Source organism: Nannobrachium achirus (genome assembly GCF_963921795.1).
Source record: "Nannobrachium achirus genome assembly, chromosome: 11".
Classification (NCBI taxonomy): Eukaryota; Metazoa; Chordata; class Actinopteri; order Myctophiformes; family Myctophidae; genus Nannobrachium; species Nannobrachium achirus.
In genome coordinates, this window is record NC_137820.1 from 45,300,893 (window position 1) to 45,321,042 (window position 20,150).

Below are 20,150 nucleotides of genomic sequence, written 5' to 3' on the forward strand. Positions count from 1 at the left end.
ATGTATGGCAGAGTATGCTAATACAAAATAACTAGCACTTCTAGTTAAAGCGTTATCTACCTGCTCTTTTATTGACAAGTTTATCCTGTGGTTGAGTAGGGCCACTACTGTTTGACGAGGTATAATGTTTATTGTTACATTTAATGGGTAGTCTTAGAGTAAAATTAGTTTGTTACAGTTCATCAGAAAATGCAGTTAGCCTCTGGTCAAATGTCCATTATAGCGCCTCCAAACAGTAAAAATATTGGTGCTTGCAGACCTGGGTTTGAATCCCTGGTCGGTAATGACAGTTATAGATTGCAGCTTTATGTATAATGTGAAAGCAATACGTAAAACAGTGCTATCGTATTGCAATCTAAACCTTGTTTACTTAAAAACGATTTGAGTTTTCATCAGGCAGCTCTCTAATGATGGACAGAAATGGCAGATTATGTGGGTAAGGATTTTGAATCAGTTTTTTTATTTATGATGTATATGGTGTATCATGAAATAAATTTGGTTTTGCCAAATGCCTTGCTACCGTGTCTTAAATGTAACATACCCATGGAACCTTTGTGAAATAAACCCAAACATTAAAGTAGGAGATGGATTGTTTAGGTGATTCAAAATGGGTACAATTTGGGTCCTGAGCAAAACCATTTGAGCGTGATGTAAAGGAAATGTTGGATCCTACATTAAGATTAAGTCCTCTGAGATATGTATGCATCATCAATTCATCATCTGGATACAGGAAGAATGTTTACCAAGGGCGGTTACACATCGGCACTCCGAAACATTAACATTGCTATTCCGAAGATTGACTTCCATTATTCTAAATGGCGGTGTTTCATGTTTCTAAGTGGGGGGTGAGATGGGGGGGTTAGTCCGACCACCTAAACCTAACCTTAACCCTAACCTCAGTAAAACTAACGCTGGTGAATGTTAACCTGGTGAAATGCTAACCTGCTGATGCTGGTGAATGCTAACCTGGTGAATATTTCTAAGTGGGGGTGTTTCATGAAAATATCCTGGCTTGATATTTTACATTTGACAAATAAGTACAAATATGTTGACGCATGCATTTTGAATATTTCAATTAATGGAAAATAGCCTTTTAAGGTTAAAATCACGCCCATTTGTGATTTTGTGTGTGTGTGTGTGTGAATGAATAAATGAAAGAAAGAATGAATGATTTTTTATGTCCTGTCTTGTCAAAAAGACCCATCCCTTATGGGATTATAAGACACCAAACATGAATAAACAATACCACATTCAATTACTGGAGTGGAGTGGAGACTGCACAACAATAATAATAAAAAGAAAAGAAAATGCCAAAACAAAAATAAATATACCTCACATATAAGTAATTGTGTGTGTGTGTGTGTGTGTGTGTGTGTGTGTGTGTGTGTGTGTGTGTGTGTGTGTGTGTGTGTGTGTGTGTGTGTGTGTGTGTGTGTGTGTGTGTGTGTGTGTGTGTGTGACGTGGTATTTGATTGGTTTTCGACAGTGTTTTAGGTGTAACCGGGTGTAATCTCCGCGGAGGTTCTGACGGGCGGAGTTTAGTTTAGGCACGGGGGGAAATAGTGATAGTGGAAAAGGGGAGAAAGGCACCGGACGAGTCTATAACGCGAAACGAGCCAACTTTCGCCGGGCTTTTCTGGACTGGATCCTTCCCGTCGGCGTCTCGCTCAGTCTTTTTTTCAGGCGGAGGCCCACAGCGGCAGCGCCATATTGTTACAGCAAAGTCCGAAGAGTAAGTATGTCTATATATACCAAACTACGTATAATAGTGGCATTATTTATGGTAAGCGTATTCTGTTGAATAAAGTTACTCGACTGATGTTAAATATATGATAATAGTTGCCTAGCCTAGTGTTGCTGCAGTAGCAACGCTTCACAGGCTTCCAGAGAACCAGCGTGCTTGGCAAGCAGTGTTGGTAGTTAAAGCTGCAATCCGTAACTTTTACTGCACGGCCTACACGGGATTCGAACCAAAGTCTCTCCCGCATGATTACCGGCCAGGGCAAGACGAAGGAGACATTGGACTTATGAGCTGCGGGTAGTACTACTTTTCAACCAGTACGTGTCCTACCCGGGTCGTATTCCGACACTAAAACTAACCCTAACTCTACCCCTAAGGCCTAAACCTAAACTTAACCTCAGTAACCGTACCTCAGTAACTAACCTGCCGACGCTAGTCGGAACAGCGGCCCCGTCCTACCCGACACGCCAGGCAGCCAAGATTGGATACAATATTTTCTCAGTTGAAGTTCTGCTTGGAAGTTCAGTTGCAACTATTGGCTTAACTACCTTTCCCAGTAGCTTAAAATGGAGTTTATTTGTCACTCACTATCAGGTAGCGAAGTGTTCCACAAAGACCATGCCAAGTGCTAACGTACAACTAGGCTCTACAACACGATATAACGATTTTTATAATAATGCATAATACAGGATGTGCTGAAATGAGTAGGCCTATAAGAAAAAACATTGAAAATAAAGTTAAAAGGCTTTATGTAGTAATAACTTGGCTTTTTGTATATTTGGGTAGCTTGACAAAACATCACTACATTTTCTTTGCACATAAACACAAAACAGATTGATGTTCATCACACCAAGGAGATAGAATTCTCCATAAACTTGTCTTTAACACGGACATATTTCAATCACTCAATGTCACAGCACAGCAGCCACATTACCACCTCCATTTGGTACAAAATAGAAAATACCTAAGCTTAAAGTATCTAGGCTAGTAGTTTAGCTAGTTCCTTAAAAAAGGGTAGCTTAGCAGCTTAGCAAGCCCATTGCAAAACACTACTAGCTGCGTTTACATGGACATTTTTAATCAGGTTAAAACAAGATTTAAAATAAACTTGATTAAAATTCTCCATGTATATACACCTAATGAATAAACCTGATTAAACCCAAACCGATTTAAAATTAAATTCTAATCGGGTGCAGAGGGGTGGTCTAGACCTTTTTACAACCTGATCAGACACCAGATTGGATTGATCTCACCACATGTAAACACTTGATCCAAAACCTTCAATCGGGTTTATTTTAATCAGATTGGAAGAAAGGTGTCCATGTAAACGCAGCTACTGTTCGGTTATTATCATTGCTTCAACAAGCCAGTTTATCTGTTGTAGATGCTGGAGGGAACCATTAGCAGAGGAGTTTTAGCTTAATCTTAACACTTTCTCACAATCTCCTTTTGTACAGTTTATCCAGCCAAGAACACCATGTATCCCACTGCGCTGCTCCACCTGGCCCGGGCCAACCCATTCAGTGCCCCACAGTTCACACTACAGAAAGTCCATGAGCCAGAACCAAGCCCTGTACCTGAGGGAGGACGGAGGCTGGCAGCTGCTGCAGTGGCCGGTAATTCTCTCCTTATCCTTTCAGAAGTGGACACAATGTCAGCAGCAGAGTGGCGTCATGTGATGCCGGTGTCAATGTTATTTTAACCTTTGATTCAGCATTTCTGCAGGAAGAGATTGGTGTACTGTAGCCTAATCTGACAGATCCCCCACTATTTTTTCAGTTAGAAAGAGATGGTTGTGACTTTGTATCCGGTATGTGTACCACACACTGCAGTACCTGCGATTCAGGTGACAGGTCTGTGACCTAAAGCCGTCCCGAGGTCGCATGGATATCTTTGTTTTTGATTGCAGTTTGACCTCGCCATACTAGTGACTTTGATTACATTAAAAGCTACTGATATCTTAACCCATTACGGGAATACCACTAACATCATGGATGGATAATAAAACTGTATGTTTTTCTTTTGAGAGAGATATGCCTAACACAACAGCCCCATTAATGAGCCTCTGTTACATTGATTACCGTTCCGTATTAATTACTCCACCTCATCAGTGGTATATTTTGCATGAAGGTTTTTAATCAGTCAAAACGAATCTTCAGGGTTTAACATTGTGGTGAGTGATGCAGGCTAACAGATTCAAGATTTTATTGTTGCATAATAGATCCCAGGTATTGAGGTATACAAGAGTAAATTTCTTGGATTTCTGCTCCTCTGCATTGCAGCAACCAGTCAATAGAAAAAAACAATACATTCATAATTGTAAATCAAAATAACATTGTTATTCCAAAATATAATGGAATAACAATGAGTGAGTTGCTGTGTCCATGAGACTCTCAAAATATACAAATGGTGTCAGTATGTATGTGTGTACATTTATCTGTACTGTATATAAAGGACCGCATGGTGTTTGTGTGTTCACAGACTCTGATGTGAGCTGTGATTTTGGGTCTACTAAATACTATGCCTTTTGCGGCCTCGGGGGCATTCTGAGCTGCGGAATCACACATACAGCTGTTGTGCCCCTTGATCTGGTCAAGTGCCGGCTGCAGGTTTGTATTTTGACTCTCCATTGCACGTTTTGTTTGAAGATCATGAGGGCTGGGTTTCAACAGAAACTGACTTCCTCTAAAAACTGTGGAAAAGTAATTATGCACACCTCCAGTTTGTCTTATTTTAATTTAAAAAGGTTTCAGAGAAAACATGCTCCTTAGATCCACCTCTGGGGGGCACTCCTGTGCTGCTGTTGATCTCTTTTGAGTGTTGCAGTAGCTCAGAGACCCCCAGCAGCTTTCTGGCTGTACAGTTGGAGGTGCTTGAGTCATTGGCATGTGAGAACAGTCCACCCGCTCCTCAGCCTCAGAGCTGCACTGGCCCTTCACTGGACCACAACCAGTGTAGACAGTCTGGGGAGCGGACATCATTTACAACTGTCGATTCTGTCTGCAAGTGAAATTGTCAATCTTCAAATCATTCTGTAACCACTTGAACGCTAGCATCTCTATTCTGGGCATTTCATAATTTAAGCGAAAATGGTTGTAGCCGAGCTTGCATTTAATCCACGTGGGTTATTATCTTTCAACCAGCATGACGGCTAGTCATGACTGCTTGGTTTCAACAGAAACTGACTTAACCTAAAATGTATAGATTTAAAGAGAAAGTTGTAATGACATTTGAAGTATGTGACACCAGAGCTAGTAACTTGACAGCATAAATAAATTGTTTGTACCCCCACCGTTAACGCATGAGTGCTTCTTTTCGTTTGATTTACCATGCAACATTTATTTTGACCGCGCACTTGCGCACCTGACCAGTTATGTGCACCCCTGCTTATTTACCCATATACTGATAACACCAGGGATCTCCATATATGGGCATAAAAGAGACACAAGCAGATGATGGAGATTTCCATATATGGGCACGAAAGGGACAAGGACAGACAGTTACAATAGGTATTCTGACCCTACGTTTTAACAGCGGGAAACAGCCGGCGACTCGGGGCGATGTCGTCCAAAAGAATACAAATATTGTCATGTTTTTGGGTGCCGTTTTCCACTATCACCTCAGTACCTGCTATCGCCAGTAGTTGCTGGGTCTCATGATAAATAACGCACTTCGGGAAAATACAGCAGACCGCTGCCCGCTGTTAAAAGACACGAAACAGCCGGCGACTCGGGGCAATGTCGTCCAAAAGAATACAACTATTGTCATGTTTTTGGGTGGCGTTTTCCACTATCACCTCAGTACCTGCTATCGACAGTAGTTGCTGGGTCTCATGATAAATAACGCACTTCGGGAAAATACAGCAGACCGTTGCCCGCTGTTAAAACACACCGTAACGGGTATAATGGTTATTGAATAACAAGGTGTTGCATGCATTCCCTATTAGTTTGTGAACATCACAAACGTGCATGAATTGATCGATTCAAATGGATGCATTTTGTCTTTGTGGCATTTCCACATCAAAACCATAACCACCTCAAAACCATAAGCACCCATGTCAACCTGTATTTATTTTGTCTTTTAGGTGGACCCTGCAAAGTATCAGAGCATCTTCAAAGGGTTCTCGATTACTGTGAAAGAGGATGGTGTTCGTGGGCTGGCAAAGGGCTGGGCTCCCACCTTCATTGGCTACTCGATGCAGGGCCTTTGCAAGTTTGGCTTTTATGAGGTCTTTAAGACAGTCTACAGTGACCTTCTGGGAGAGGTAAGCATTGCTCATTGTTGATGTGAGCCTAAATTATACTTAATCGTACAGTGGGACCACTCACCAAAAATAGTGAATGATGCTGTTGTACAGTACAACTGTCATGTAATTTAGGCTTATGGGCAGGATTTGATAACTATTGAGTTGAATTATTTTAGACTGCAGGATAATCTATTTTGTTTCAAAAATGGTATATATTGTTTTCTTTAACAAAACACTTTTGATAAAGACTCTTGTTGAATATAAAATCTTGCATAATAAGCACATAAGCGATCACATGTTTTCCATACATGTCCTTTTGAGAATTTTAACACCAATGTGCACGTCTGAAAGACCCAATCCAACATTTACATTTTGGTTATACATACTGGCATCTGTTTTCAATCAGATGCCCCTATATTGTCATTATAGGTGAATACTGTATCTTCAAAATGTTCAGAGGTTTTCCAAATGTAAATCTTTCTAAATGAAATTGCCTAAATGTATCTAAAAGTTGTGAGCTTGTAGATCTGCAATTTCCGCTGTTAGTCACACAGCAAAGTATACAGGTGTATATCAGGCTTAAAAAAACTTTAAAAGTTTCATTTGTTGATGGTCTGTTATACTCCAGTGTTTACAATCATAATTCACTACCAAGGTAAACAAACTTATTGCAGCCCCCAGATACGTCTCCTACTATATTTTTGGTAGTGTGGCTAGTACCTACCGAGTAGTTTACATTTATATCACTGATTAGGAACTCAGACCAAGATAAATGGATGAGTGCATATGGATTGACATGTCTCTCTCTGTGTGTCTGGAACTAAACAGGAGAATGCCTACCTGTGGAGGACATCTCTCTACCTGGCTGCGTCTGCCAGTGCCGAGTTCTTTGCGGACATCGCCCTGTCCCCCATGGAGGCATGTAAAGTGCGCATCCAGACCCAGCCTGGTTATGCTAACACCCTGCGACAGTGTGCACCCAAGATGCATGCTGAGGAGGGGCTCTGGGCGTGAGTATTCTGATGTGTTTGCAGTGGTTGAAGCAAAGAGACTAGTGTCCACAAACTTGTCCACCTGCGGGTTCTGAAAGCGGAAAACTCCAGTTTGCCTTTACTTTAATTTAAAAGATTTCAAAGAAAACATGCTCCTTAGATCCACCTCTGGGGGGCACTCCTGTGCTGCTGTTAATCTCTTGAGTGTTGCAGTAGCTCAGAGACCCCCAGCAGCTTTCTGGCTGTACAGTTGGAGGTGCTTGAGTCATTGGCATGTGAGAACAGTCCACCCGCTCCTCAGCCCACAGAGCTGCACTGGCCCTTCACTGGACCACAACCAGTGTAGACAGTCTGGGGAGCGGACATAATTTACAACTGTCGATTCTGATGCAAGTGAAATGGTACATTTACATTCTGTTCAGTTTTAACCACTGTTGTCATAAAAAATGAACATTCTGCAAAAATGGCAGTAGCCGAGTTTGTAGATCTGCTATTTTTGTGTAGAGGGGGCTAAGAAGATAGGCCTCTGGGGTACCCCGATCAACAATGCATAGAGGTTTCAAGTGGTAACGTTTCATCTTGCTGCAGGTTCTACAAAGGTGTGGTCCCACTGTGGATGAGGCAGATTCCGTACACAATGATGAAATTCGCCTGCTTTGAGAGGACTGTGGAGGTGCTTTATAAATACGTTGTGCCCAAGCCTCGCAGCGAGTGCAGCAAGGCGGAGCAGCTAGTGGTGACCTTCGTGGCTGGTTACATCGGTGAGTCAGACATTACAGTACCGTAGCTTGCTTAAGCTACAGTCCATATGTTTTATGTCCATTGTCACCCTCTCCCGATGGAGAGGGGTAATTGCAACAGTGTCCTAACTACTATAAATTTGGCGCTAGTGTCCAATCAAGTGCGCCATCTGCTTCAAATAACTTTATTGACATTGTCAAGCAGTAAGTTTCCTGCTGGACACAAGGGTCTAAATCTTTCAATGGAAGAGGAGGGAGACTACCTCCAACCACTGCAGATGTTCCATAGATATTAGTTAAAATAAATCTGTATTCATTAAAAGTCCTGGGTTGTATTGGAAATACAGCTGTAATGTCATCTCTTATTATAGAACCAGATTATGAAAGCCTATTTCCGTAACTGTTTATTTGGTCAGAAATCATATCTCGGTATTCTGAAGGTATTTTCTCACAATTGCCCATCTTACAGCTGTGAGGAAAAAACTCACCACGTTCTGTTTTTAAACTTGTAAGTTGTCTTGAAGCGAAGCTTGATCAGGAGTGAATGTTAAAACCTATGTGAAAGCCTATTTGACCTGTGTTCTTGACTGACCCATGTTTCCTCTCTGTGCACCGCAATGCAGCCGGCGTGTTCTGTGCCATCGTGTCACATCCCGCTGACTCAGTGGTGTCTGTGCTCAACAAGGAGTCGGGCAGCACGGCTGTGCAGGTGCTCAAGAAGCTGGGACCCAGGGGTGAGTAAAAGTGGTCCTCAGTAAACCTGACATGAGAAATGGTTTGCAAACACAAGAATGAAACACGTTCCTTAGATCCACCTCTGGGGGGAGCTCCTGGGCTGCTGCTGATCTCTGTCCAGAGTGTTGCAGTAGCTCAGAGACCCCCAGCAGCTTTCTGGCTGTACAGTTGGAGGTGCTTGAGTCATTGGCGTGTGAGAACAATCCACCCGCTCCTCAGCCCACAGAGCTGCACTGGCCCTTCACTGGACCACAACCAGTGTAGACAGTCTGGGGAGCGGACAGTCATCAGCAGCTGAGCTAAAACACAGGATGCAGGATGTTTGTGCATATCTGGAAATCAATGTTATAATTTCTACATCGGTAGCATGAAAAATAATCCTCAGCCACAGTATAATATGACCTAGCTTTCAGTTTTACACCCCCATGGTGCATATTGACCTCAGACCAGATTCTTCATATTGTGTAAATTTGGATTTATTTTATTTTATTTAGGCCAGCTTAACACACTTTGTGCCAAACACGTGTTTTCCGAGTTTGGGCCGTATTTGTCCCTGTGCCAAACACAAGTTTCCCAGTTGGCCGTTTTTGACTACTTACTACTTCTGGTTTCGACATGATTGCGATCTCGAAATGCATGTTTGACTCCCAGAACAGCTCTCTTTCTAACATGGCAGCCATGTTTGTTTACATTTGAAGAAAACACTATAGCCTCTGTCTTTTGAATGCCTGAACGGATTTCCAAGCAGAAGCCATACCAAGCGCTACCCCCCGTGATGTACGGGATATGAAGCGGTTGGCTATGACATCCGCTTGTAGGGCCCATGTCAAGTTTCAGTGCCTCCTCCGTGTGACAGTTTAGCAGAGTAAGATGTAGTCAGGGCACCTATGATGGCGTGCACACGTGTGGCGCACGTTCTGTGCATTATCCTTTCATGACCCGTGACCATCGTGCACATTAAAAGATACAATTCTGGCAATTGAAGACGACAGGTGCTTTTTAACCCTGGCAGCAAGCAGGTTAAGTGTGGGATCCTTTTTGTTTTGCTGGTGTATGTATCACATGACTGCTTAGGCTGAATGTAAACCCTTGTTCCTTATGTCCCCATCCCAGGTGTCTGGAAGGGTCTGGTGGCTCGTATCATCATGATCGGCACCCTGACCGCCCTGCAGTGGTTCATCTACGATTCTGTTAAAGTGTACTTCCGTCTGCCTCGCCCACCTCCCCCAGAGATGCCAGAATCCCTCAAGAAGAAGCTGGGACTGACGGAATAACGCGAGCAGCCTTAAAACCCCACACAAATTAAGCCTTAACACCCCAGCCTTGTACCCAGCACTGCACAGTGCACGAGTCTTCTGCCTGTTACAGTCACAAGCTGTCCTGACGCACACCTACACTGGGCTTCTTGTCAGACTTGTCAAAACTTTTAAACGAGGAACCACAATTTCCTCTCTTTGGAGGTCTATAAAGGTGAATTGTAGACAGCAGGTGTTGCCACCGGATTGTAGGTCAATATTAAAATAAAATAACCTGGAAACAAAATTGTGTGGTCTTTTCCATTGACATTAAATTCTCTTTCTCCACAAGGGAACGAGTGAGCATTGTGCCACCTGAGGTGTCATGAGTAGCAGATTTGGATTTGAGTCTTTGTAGGGGATGAAAAGGCTTAGTCAATTAAATCCAGTCATCAGTAGCAGCAGCAGCCAGACAAGCATAGCAGGGCTAAGAGAGGACCTGATACAGACAACAGCACACAAAGGGTAAGATTCACCATGCTGTTAGTGAAAGGGAATGTACAATATTTAGAACAGAAACATTTTACAATGGTGTCCTATTTGTATTGGAAATCCTTAGGCTGTCGTAAGAGTCAGTTGTGATGTGATTTATACATGTTGCTGTTGGGCAGAAACCTTGTATAGACATATTTCAATTGCATTTTTAATCATAAATACCTTACTAAGATACCTTACTGAGATATGTTAGGATGGCTTATGCTTTAATTTGTCACCTTTCTGTATATACAAAACGTAATTTAATGGCATCAATAATGTCTACCCGTGCCATCTAAGTCGCATTATCCATGCACCAGGGATAATCATCAGACTATCAAGATAGCCTCTGATCTGCCATACTTCCTGTATGGTGAGTACCAACTCTTACCACCAGGGAGCTGGAACTCAAGGCACTGATACAAATGGTCCTTTATCCCCAGCTCTATTATTAGAGCACTAAACAAGTGGGTAGGCTTGCACCAGCGGAAAATGTTTACACTTGGGGCTTAGTAACTGCTAGTTACTTTGTAAGTATCTAGCTACAGCATCAGGTTTTTCCATACTGTTGTATATTCTTACACAAGACAAGACTGAGTTAGTAGGTAAGACGTAGAATCCATAAAGTAATGTAGAAGCATATTACTGCCTCGACTGGACCAATAAACGGTCTTTACATTTGTAGGAAGTAATATTGAGCAGGTGTCCATTCTGTCCATTTCAGTTTTCGGCGTCTGACAACTGAAAATTGACATTTTGCTGCACATTGCAATATCTTGTCACTAGTATAAGTATTTATCCTGAACATTATGGTATAAAATGCAGTTTTCAAGTTTGGTGAAAAGACCCAAAGGGTCTGCCATTCTGTAGCTGCTATTCATAGTCAGGAGTTTGCGTTAATACTTACATGGGGTCGTGTTTTGACCATGTTTTGTGGTGCACTGTGATATTTATTAGTGAATCATCTGTAACTATGTACCTACTACACTATAATTGCGACCGTAGGTCGCAGTTACTTGCACACTATCCAAACCTCCACCGGCTGTCCCTCCGTCACTCCGTCACTCCCTCTGTCACACGTCACACGTCACACTTTTGCCCTGCTCATATCTCTGCAACCGTTGCCCCGATCCATGCCAGATTTTGCACACACACTCCTTGCCTGCCAAACTACAACCTCCAAGGACCCCCGGAGTTTCGGGGACCCCCAGGTCCCTGGGGGACCCCCAGGTGTAAAAAATTACCAAATGTGCAAAAATGACCAAATGACCACCCCAACGGGGCTGCTCACGGGGCATTCCCGGGGACCACCCACTCCTGGTGCTCCAGAACGGATGCAAAAGTGGTGGCGCCCCCAGTGGAGGACCCCCTGCCACTGCAGCTCACATAAAATGCCGTAACTCGGGCTAGGAGCGACCGGGAGAGCCGGGGCCGGTACCTATTCGGCCGCCTTGGCGGCGAGGAGACCCCACCCCTCATTTCTCACATGGCCCTCTAGCGCCACCATGAGGCCGATTCAGATTTTGCCCTAAAATCACGAAAATCACTACACAGTATGTCTACACTCATGTCAACAACATGGATCAGGAAGATTTTGGAAAAACACATTTTTGCTCTATTTATGGAGATAAGCGACCAACGGTCGCTTATCTCCCGATTAGGGAGTCTTACTGGTAGGCTTAGTTCTAATGTACACTGGTCCTGCATTGCACATATGCTATGCAAGTCATGCCCTTCATTGTGTGTACTGCGCTGTCCTGTATTGAGTAACACATAATATAGTATGATATTTAATGGTTCAATGTACTGTATGATATTGTGTTACTGTATGATACTGTATTGTTCTGTATGCTGTACTGTAAACTAACAGGCTTGATTGCAGGACAGATGCCAGCCTAAGGTTTCGGGTCAAAAGATCCATTTTATTTCCTGATGACGCGGATAATGCTTGCTATGCCGCTCACAAGCTGCTTGCTATCTCTTTGGTGTATAATACCTAGCCTGGCATGGCCAGACTAATATCACTGGGCTTCTTTTTTTGTTGCACTGGCAGATTCGTCTGGTTTCCAGGCTATATAAAACAGTAATGACAGTGGGCAGTCCTCTCCATGCTTACGTATGTGGATGACTGATTCATCCTATGTGCATCGATTAAGGAGTGTAGTCACACCTAGCTCTATTTAAGTTTGACTCAGACCAGGTGTGACTTAAACTCAGCCATCCCTCTCCTTTGAGACATATATGTTTGTTTCATATCTTTGTTTCATACATCCCTTCACCTACATACTGTACACATAGTGTCACAGGATATTAGAGAGAGACACAAGGTGTATTGGTGCAGCAGATGGTGACTGGGTTAAGGGATTACTGTGTTAACTCCTTCAACAGTCTGCAGGCAGTCCGTCAAGGTTGCTGTCCAATTAGGGCGTCCCTCCATTTGGGCAGGCAGGATGAGGAGGAAGACGAGCAGAACCCTGTGTGCATGCAACACCTCGGTCTGGGCTGAGTCACATGTGCTCTGTGCAGCAGCTGACGGACTGGATTGCACTGCTAACCGTGAGCCTGTGAGGCTTTGCGGATGCTGAGCTCGGTGTAAACGCACCTTAGGTCTCCTTTTAGCTTACCATGCTGATTATATTTTGGTATATATACCTTGCAGCTCGGAGCATCACTGAACAATGCAAGTATACCATGTTTGTTGTTTTGTTGTGAGGTATAGCGCTGTCTTTTTGGGGTGAACTCTGCAGGAAGGTAATGTCTGAGACGAGTCTGTTTTCCTGTATAAATAATGGATTCAAATCAGTCAGAAAGGACACAGTTCCATTAGTGCTAAATGAATCGACTGTCAACTTTAATCTCTAATCCCTAGATGCGTCTGTCCTCCAGAGAGCTACAGGAAAAGGCTATATGTCCTGAATGCAGTATTTATGAAGTTTGCTACTAACAGTAGCACAGCTTGTCCCGACTGTTTGTGTGACATCCAACACTTGTCTGAGGATATGTCTGGGACGTGGGACCGACATTTTGTCTTTTATCTCACCCCCCCTCTCTCCCTCTGTGACTTTGCTCACTCACTATCCTATCCCTCTAGCACTGAAAATGGCCTCAATTCTGCAGCAGCTGCTCACCCCACTGTTCCGTGGTCCCGCTGAACCTCCCAGGAATAAGGTGACAGTGGTGGGGGTCGGCCAGGTGGGCATGGCCTGTGCTGTCAGCATCCTGCTCAGGGTAAGTGTCCCCCTATTACCCTCCCTTGTGTCACAGGAAGGGCACGAAGTCAAATCTGGTGTGTCTAACTGTAGTCCATTTTTACAGAAAGAGCAAATACATTCTCCGGCACTCGCTGTCCCTCCATTTTTATACACCGGATTTTACTGTGTAATACCCAGTCTTCCAGGCTGACAACGGATTACTTTGTCTGAGGTCTGTCTGGGTATTATGCTGCCACCCTCTCCTTGTTGGTGTGGTTAGAATGGCAGGTACACACTCACCTCATTCTGTTGCAGTTCAGAACAATTCATTTGTTCATTCATGTTGTAGTATCAGTACCAGTAGTAATAGTACTAGTAACTGCTCTGTGAAATGTGCAGTAAATCACCATGAATATAGAGGATAGGTCAGGTGCAGCTTTGTTCATTTATCCCAAAGCCTCATTGGCACACTGCAGAAATAACAATGATTTATTTTGAACTTCATTGTGTAGGCATTCTGGGAAGAGGAAATTTTTTGAGCAGTGCTCCTGGAAGGAGCTAAGCTCCAACATCTGGCTTTGTCCAAAGTTTGTTGTAGCCTACGACGTCCAGGATCACATTGGCCAAGCTTCGCGGGACACTTAATGAAATTATGAAATTAACTCATAAATGGCACCGTTCACTTCACACTTACAGTGATACTGGCGTATGCCCTGGCCACAGGAATAGCCACGGAGCATATGCCCTCAAAAAAATTCTAGAACACACCACTGCTACAGTATGTTGCATGAGTGAGTTGTGATGTGGACTTCATCTGTCCTTTACACAACTATAATGTTGTGCCCTGTGGTGTGTATGCAGGAACTGGCTGATGAGCTGGCCCTGGTAGATGTGATGGAAGACAAACTGAAAGGAGAGATGATGGACCTGCAGCATGGAAGCCTCTTCTTGAAGACTCCCAAGATCATTGCAGACAAAGGCAAATTTATAACTGTTAACACACCCAACAAAGATGGCCCCAAACAACAACCTCATTAGGCTATACAGGCTATACATGGTTCAGCTAAATTCCTCCAGTCTCTTATATACACACCAGTAAGACTCCCTAATCGGGAGATAAGCGACCGTAGGTCACATGTACACACAAAGAGGGCTGTAACTGCCATTGGTTCCTAGTTGTGTGGGCAATGTGTAGACATACTGTGTACCGATGTGCGTGATTTTAGGGCAAAATCTGTAGGAGCAGTGTCCAAAAATGTGTTTTGCAAGAATCGGCCTCATGGTGGCGCTAGAAGAGGGCCATGTGAGAAATGAGGGGTGGGGTCTCCGCGTTGCCTTGGCGGACGAATAGGTACCGGCCCCGGCTCTCCCGGACGCTCCTAGCCCGAGTTACGGCATTTTATGTGAGCTGCAGTGGAGGGGGTCCTCCACTGGGGGCGCCACCACTTTGGCATCCGTTCTGGAGCACCAGGAGTCGTTGGTCCCCGGGAATTCCCCGTGAGCAGCCATGTTGGAGTGGTCATTTGGTCATTTTTGCACATTTGGTCTTTTTTTACATCTGGGGGTCCCCCAGGGACCTGGGGGTCCCTGGAGCTCCGGGGGTCCTTGGAGGTTGTAGTTTGGCAGCCAAGGAGCGTGTGTGCAAAATTTGGCATGGATCGGGGCAACGGTTGCGGAGATATGAGCAGGGCAATAGTGTGACGTGTGACGGACTGACGGACTGACGGACTGACTCACAGTTTGTGCAGGTTTTGATAGTAAGTGCGACCTACGGTCGCAATTATATATATAATATACACACACAATACACAAATACACACAAGAGCTGAGCCGAGTGTGACGTAATCATAATCAGTCAAAGCATCTGTATATCCCCCTCCATGCACCTGGATGCAGCACCAGTTCAACTGCACTTTCTCTCCTCTCTTCAGACTACTCTGTTACAGCCAACTCCCGCGTTGTGGTGGTGACAGCTGGAGTGCGTCAGCAGGAGGGAGAGAGCCGACTCAACCTGGTCCAGAGGAACGTTAACATCTTTAAACACATCGTCCCACAAATAGTCAAATACAGCCCAAATGCCATCATCATTGTGGTGTCCAACCCAGGTACTGTTGGTTTATGTAACCTTTTTTTAACCAGGGAAAAGTCCTTTGAGATGCAATCTCATTTTCAAGGCGGACCTGGCCAGAAATCTGAACATAATTTAAAATATCAAATCAAACAGCCTATTGGAGACAATAACGCTTGTTTCTCAAGCAAGCATTAACAACAAATCTGTCCATAGACGCATGCACACGCCACATACATACTACCAGCAAGACTCCCTAAATCGGGAGATAAGCAACCGTCAGGTCGCATACACAAACTTTAGAAGGCAATGGTAGCCAATCAGGAGGGAATATGGGAAATGGGACAGATCCATGTTGATGACATGACTTTAGAGATACTGTGTAGCGCTTTGCGTGATTTTAGGGCCAACTCTGAGCTCACAAGGGCATCATTTCTTATGTACTTTCCCACCACAGTTGATATTCTCACCTATGTCACCTGGAAGATAAGTGGTCTGCCAAAGCACCGCATCATTGGCAGTGGCACCAATCTGGACTCTGCCCGCTTCCGCTTCCTGATGGCTGACAAGCTGGGCATCCATGCCAGCAGCTTCAACGGCTGGATCCTGGGAGAGCACGGAGACACAAGCGGTAAGACCACACTAGACAATATTATAGTAACAAAATATCAAACTTTATTGATCATTGCAACCATAGGTTGCAGTTAACTATTAAAACCGGCACATCTTGTCCGCGTATCTCTGTAGGTCTCGCCTGACACATCACTGTGACATCACAGGTCTATGGGTTTGTCGCTCTGACATCATGCTCTGGCTTCACTGTGATGGCACACTAACAGAATCCATTTTATGCCCATATATGGAGTTCCCTGATGTCATCAATATTAAGCCCATATATGGAGGTCACATCGGCCACATACCACACTAACAGAATTCATAGGTGGCCAAGACAGATGGCCAAGACAGTGTGTGGCTGGTTCTACAGACAGGGATCTCCATGTATGGGCATAACAGGGTATGATGTCATGTTTCACATAACGAATAACTGAGTAAGCATGTTTGGGCTCTCACAGCATATCTCCATATACAGTACATACATGGATCTCCATATATGGGTACCAGGGGTCTACATATATTGGTAACTGGTCCGATATACATCATTGGTTCGTCCTCGCCCTTTAGGGCGAGGTCGCATGTCGCCCTGATGCATCTTACTAGTTTGTATGTGTGTGCCCATATTCAGTGTTGATAAGGTAGACTGAGGTTACTTACTGTGTGTTTCAGTGCCTGTGTGGAGCGGAACCAATGTAGCTGGAGTCAACCTGCAGACATTGAACCCTGACATCGGCACTGACATTGACAGTGAGAACTGGAGGGAGACACACAAACAAGTGGTGGACAGGTTGGGAAATATTCTCTAAAACCTAATGTTATACTCCATCTAACGATGGTGTCGCTTACCGAAAAGAACAGCTCTTCTGGCAAGCGGCTATATGCAATACAAACTCTCAGGTTTCATCTAGTATATCTGGTCAAAAGCATAGATTTGGGGAGTGTCATTATTTTATTTTTCCGCCGTTATAATTGTTCATCAAACCATTCTATGAAAAGAATGTGTTTATATAATCAAAAAGCTCATTACTACATTTTTGGTATGATCAGTGATTCTCAAAGTGGGGTCCAGAGGTCCTTGAGGATGTTCCAGGGGGTACCCACCTAACTCATTGATAGTTAGGATTAGGAACCAAATGGTCCCTTACAGGTCGGTAACTCTGACGATGTACAAATGGAACCAAGTTTGACTCAATTTGTACACTTTGGGGTCCTTGGCCTGCCCTAATCAATGCATACCAAACTTGGAGTCTATGAAGTTAACGTTTCAGAACCACTGTTATAGATGGTGTATTAATAGTCAATACTTTGATCTGCATGTGTTTCCTTCAGTGCCTATGAGGTCATCAAACTGAAGGGCTATACCAACTGGGCCATTGGATTGAGTGTAGCTGACCTGACAGAGAGCCTGATGAAGAACCTGAACCGGATCCATCCTGTCTCCGCCATGGTCCAGGTGAACACTCCCCTCACACACAACCAAGCAATTCCCCTTGTATTCATTCCCCATTTAGCAAAGATTTTTTATTTTTATAGTTATAGTTATAGTGCAGTGAGAATGTCCCTTTAGTCAGAATCAGTTGGTCTCTCAACCCATAACTCTTTGCATGTTCGTACCATGTGCTGTCAATTGAGAAAGACAGCTGTTTGTTGTCCACTAACAGGGCATGTATGGGATTGAAGATGAAGTGTATCTGAGTGTGCCCTGCGTGCTGAACAGCAGTGGTGTGGCCAGCGTGGTCAACATGACCCTGACAGAGGACGAGGTGTCCCAACTGCAGGACAGCGCCACCACACTGTGGGGCATCCAGAGTGACTTGAAGGATATTTAACTGAACAGTAGGGGGAAACATCCCTACTGTACCATATACCTAACCCTACTCTGCAGCACAAAATAGCACACAGCTTGCACCTCGTCTGTCTATCCACCACAGTAGATTTCTATGTATGTGGGTTGTTTATCCAATAAACTTTTGGTAGGTTTCAAAATGTGAAATAAAAAAGCAGTCGTTTTATTTTGTTTTTTGTCTTGTTTGTCTGGCAGTGTCAACCATGTATTTATTGATGTGCAATAAAGCAAGATTGTTGGCGCTTGAATAGGTTATATGCTGCTTAATTGTTCATTGCTATTAAATGAATGGAACAGATAAGTATCACAACATCCAAAACATGAAGTACAGCCATGTTATGAAAGAAAGGGTTTCGGTGCTCAACAGTTAAAGAATCAAGCTTAGTTCTGAGGAAGACCCTTGTCGAAACATCAGTAACCCCTGGCCTGCAATAAGTAAGTAGCAATAGACGTGCAAACTCAATGAAGGCTCTGGTGTCTTACATTGGATAGCCTGTTAGAGGTGCCCGGGTAAGGTTTTTGATCACAACGTGTTTGTTTTTGGAGCTGTGTGGAACACAAGCTCCCTATACGTGGCCGTGTGTGTGGGTCTCCGTCCGTCCGTGTATGTAGCCTAAACTTCGGCACGCTACTAGTCCTGCACCATTTACGCCACCCCCGCAATATATACATCAAAACGTGCGGCTCGGCCGGGAATGGTGTGCTAGTAACTTTCTTTCTGATCCGCCTTACAATGGCGACATAATCGGCAAAAAACGACGCTGAATTGTCCCCATTGACTTATAATGGGACAATGCAAGACATCACATTCAAGTATTTTTCTCTCGCAAAGCATAGGAGCTACAGTTTCAAACCTCGGAGAGGAGATTCATAATGATTTTAAGAATGAATCGAAAAATAATTACATCACTCGGCCTCATGGTGGCGCTATAACGGCCCCCAAAATTCTTTTTTCCATGGATTCCTTGGGTCAAGACGCATCTCCCCATATAGGCCACGCCCATTTGCGCCAGGATAGATTTTCCGCCATCTTGAATTTAATCCAAAACACACTTTTTGGTCCTTTTCCTACATATTTTCTTCAAATGTCGGTACACATGTCGGTACACATGATCCTGGGTGACCAGAGAGGTGCTGTTGAGTCTAGCCTGCCCTGAGCATCAACTGCAATACACACACACACACACAGTCACACACAGCTCCACTTCGAACAGAGGTTCAATTTTTGGAGCTGTGTGAAGCACAGGCTCCCTATACGTGGCTGTGTGGGTCTGTCTGTCTGTCTGTCTGTGTGTATGTAGCCTGAACTTCCTAAACTTCGGCACGCTACTAGTCCCACAGTTTTGCCACCACACACTCGCGCCATATGTCAAATCGACCGGCTTACTCGGGAATCGTGGGCTAGTAACTTGCTAAGAGAAAGGTTCAATAGTTTAATTGATATTAATTTATTAGTGAATTAATTATCCCCATTGACTTATAATGGGAATCGCAAAAACTCACATTCAATTATTTGTCTCTCGCAAACCATAGGGGCTAGAGTTTCAAGACTTGGAGAGGAGGTTCATAATGATTTCAAGGATTAAATAAAAAATAATTGTGTCATTTGGCCGCATGGTGGCGCCATAACACCCCACTTTACGTTTTGGCCTGTAACTCTTGAACCGTAGGTCGGAAAATTAAAAATATTTTTTCCCTGGATTCCTTGGGTCATGACGCATCTCCCCATATAGGCCACGCCCATTTGCGCCATGATAGATATTCCGCCATCTTGAATTTTCTCCAAAACACCCTTTTTCCTCCTTTTCCTACATATTTTCTTCAAATGTCACAAAAATCGGTACACATGATCCACACACACACACACACACAGCTCCACTTCACACGGGTGTGATTTTTATTTATCTTCAGTGGACCAGTGGTTGAGGTGAACTTATACATTCATGAACTTAATGTATTCCTGGTGACCTTAGTTTGACTGAATTAAGGCCAGTGTCTATCGTTGATATTCAGAATTCTTAACTCGCCCCTCTACATCCCCATGTACAAAATAGTCCATTGACTCTGATTAGTCCAGAGTTGGGCATGCATAAACCTTTTGGTTTATACAAATATTTAGTGATATAAACAGTTTGTCTTTATTTCATTGATAGTTATACTATCTATTGAAAATCTGATCAACACCTGACCTTACAATCTTTGTTTTA

General features: G+C 43.8%; 2 protein-coding genes across 5 annotated transcripts; both read left to right on the forward strand.

Moving 5' to 3' along the window:
- Window positions 1-1,602: 1,602 nt before the first annotated feature.
- Window positions 1,603-9,996, forward strand: slc25a3b (solute carrier family 25 member 3b). Its single transcript, XM_080736661.1, has 8 exons — window positions 1,603-1,732; window positions 3,199-3,357; window positions 4,223-4,350; window positions 5,826-6,005; window positions 6,816-6,997; window positions 7,568-7,740; window positions 8,343-8,453; window positions 9,568-9,996. The coding sequence occupies exons 2-8, from the start codon at window positions 3,219-3,221 to the stop codon at window positions 9,726-9,728; spliced, it is 1,074 nt and encodes a 357-aa protein (XP_080592787.1). The 5' UTR covers window positions 1,603-1,732; window positions 3,199-3,218; the 3' UTR covers window positions 9,729-9,996.
- Window positions 9,997-10,115: 119 nt separating this feature from the next.
- ldhbb (lactate dehydrogenase Bb) lies at window positions 10,116-17,926 on the forward strand (the record flags this gene model as incomplete). 4 transcript variants are annotated; one of them, XM_080737666.1, is made up of 8 exons in its annotated part: window positions 10,116-10,214; window positions 13,315-13,451; window positions 14,276-14,393; window positions 15,346-15,519; window positions 15,940-16,113; window positions 16,767-16,884; window positions 17,427-17,550; window positions 17,759-17,926. In XM_080737666.1, 7 exons carry the CDS (start codon window positions 13,323-13,325, stop codon window positions 17,924-17,926), a joined length of 1,005 nt encoding a protein of 334 aa, XP_080593792.1. The 4 variants fall into 4 exon arrangements, with proteins under 4 accessions (XP_080593792.1, XP_080593789.1, XP_080593790.1 ...); XM_080737663.1 differs by lacking the exon at window positions 10,116-10,214 and adding an exon at window positions 12,849-12,909; XM_080737664.1 differs by lacking the exon at window positions 10,116-10,214 and adding an exon at window positions 12,849-12,903.
- Between the last annotated feature and the right edge of the window lie 2,224 nt (window positions 17,927-20,150).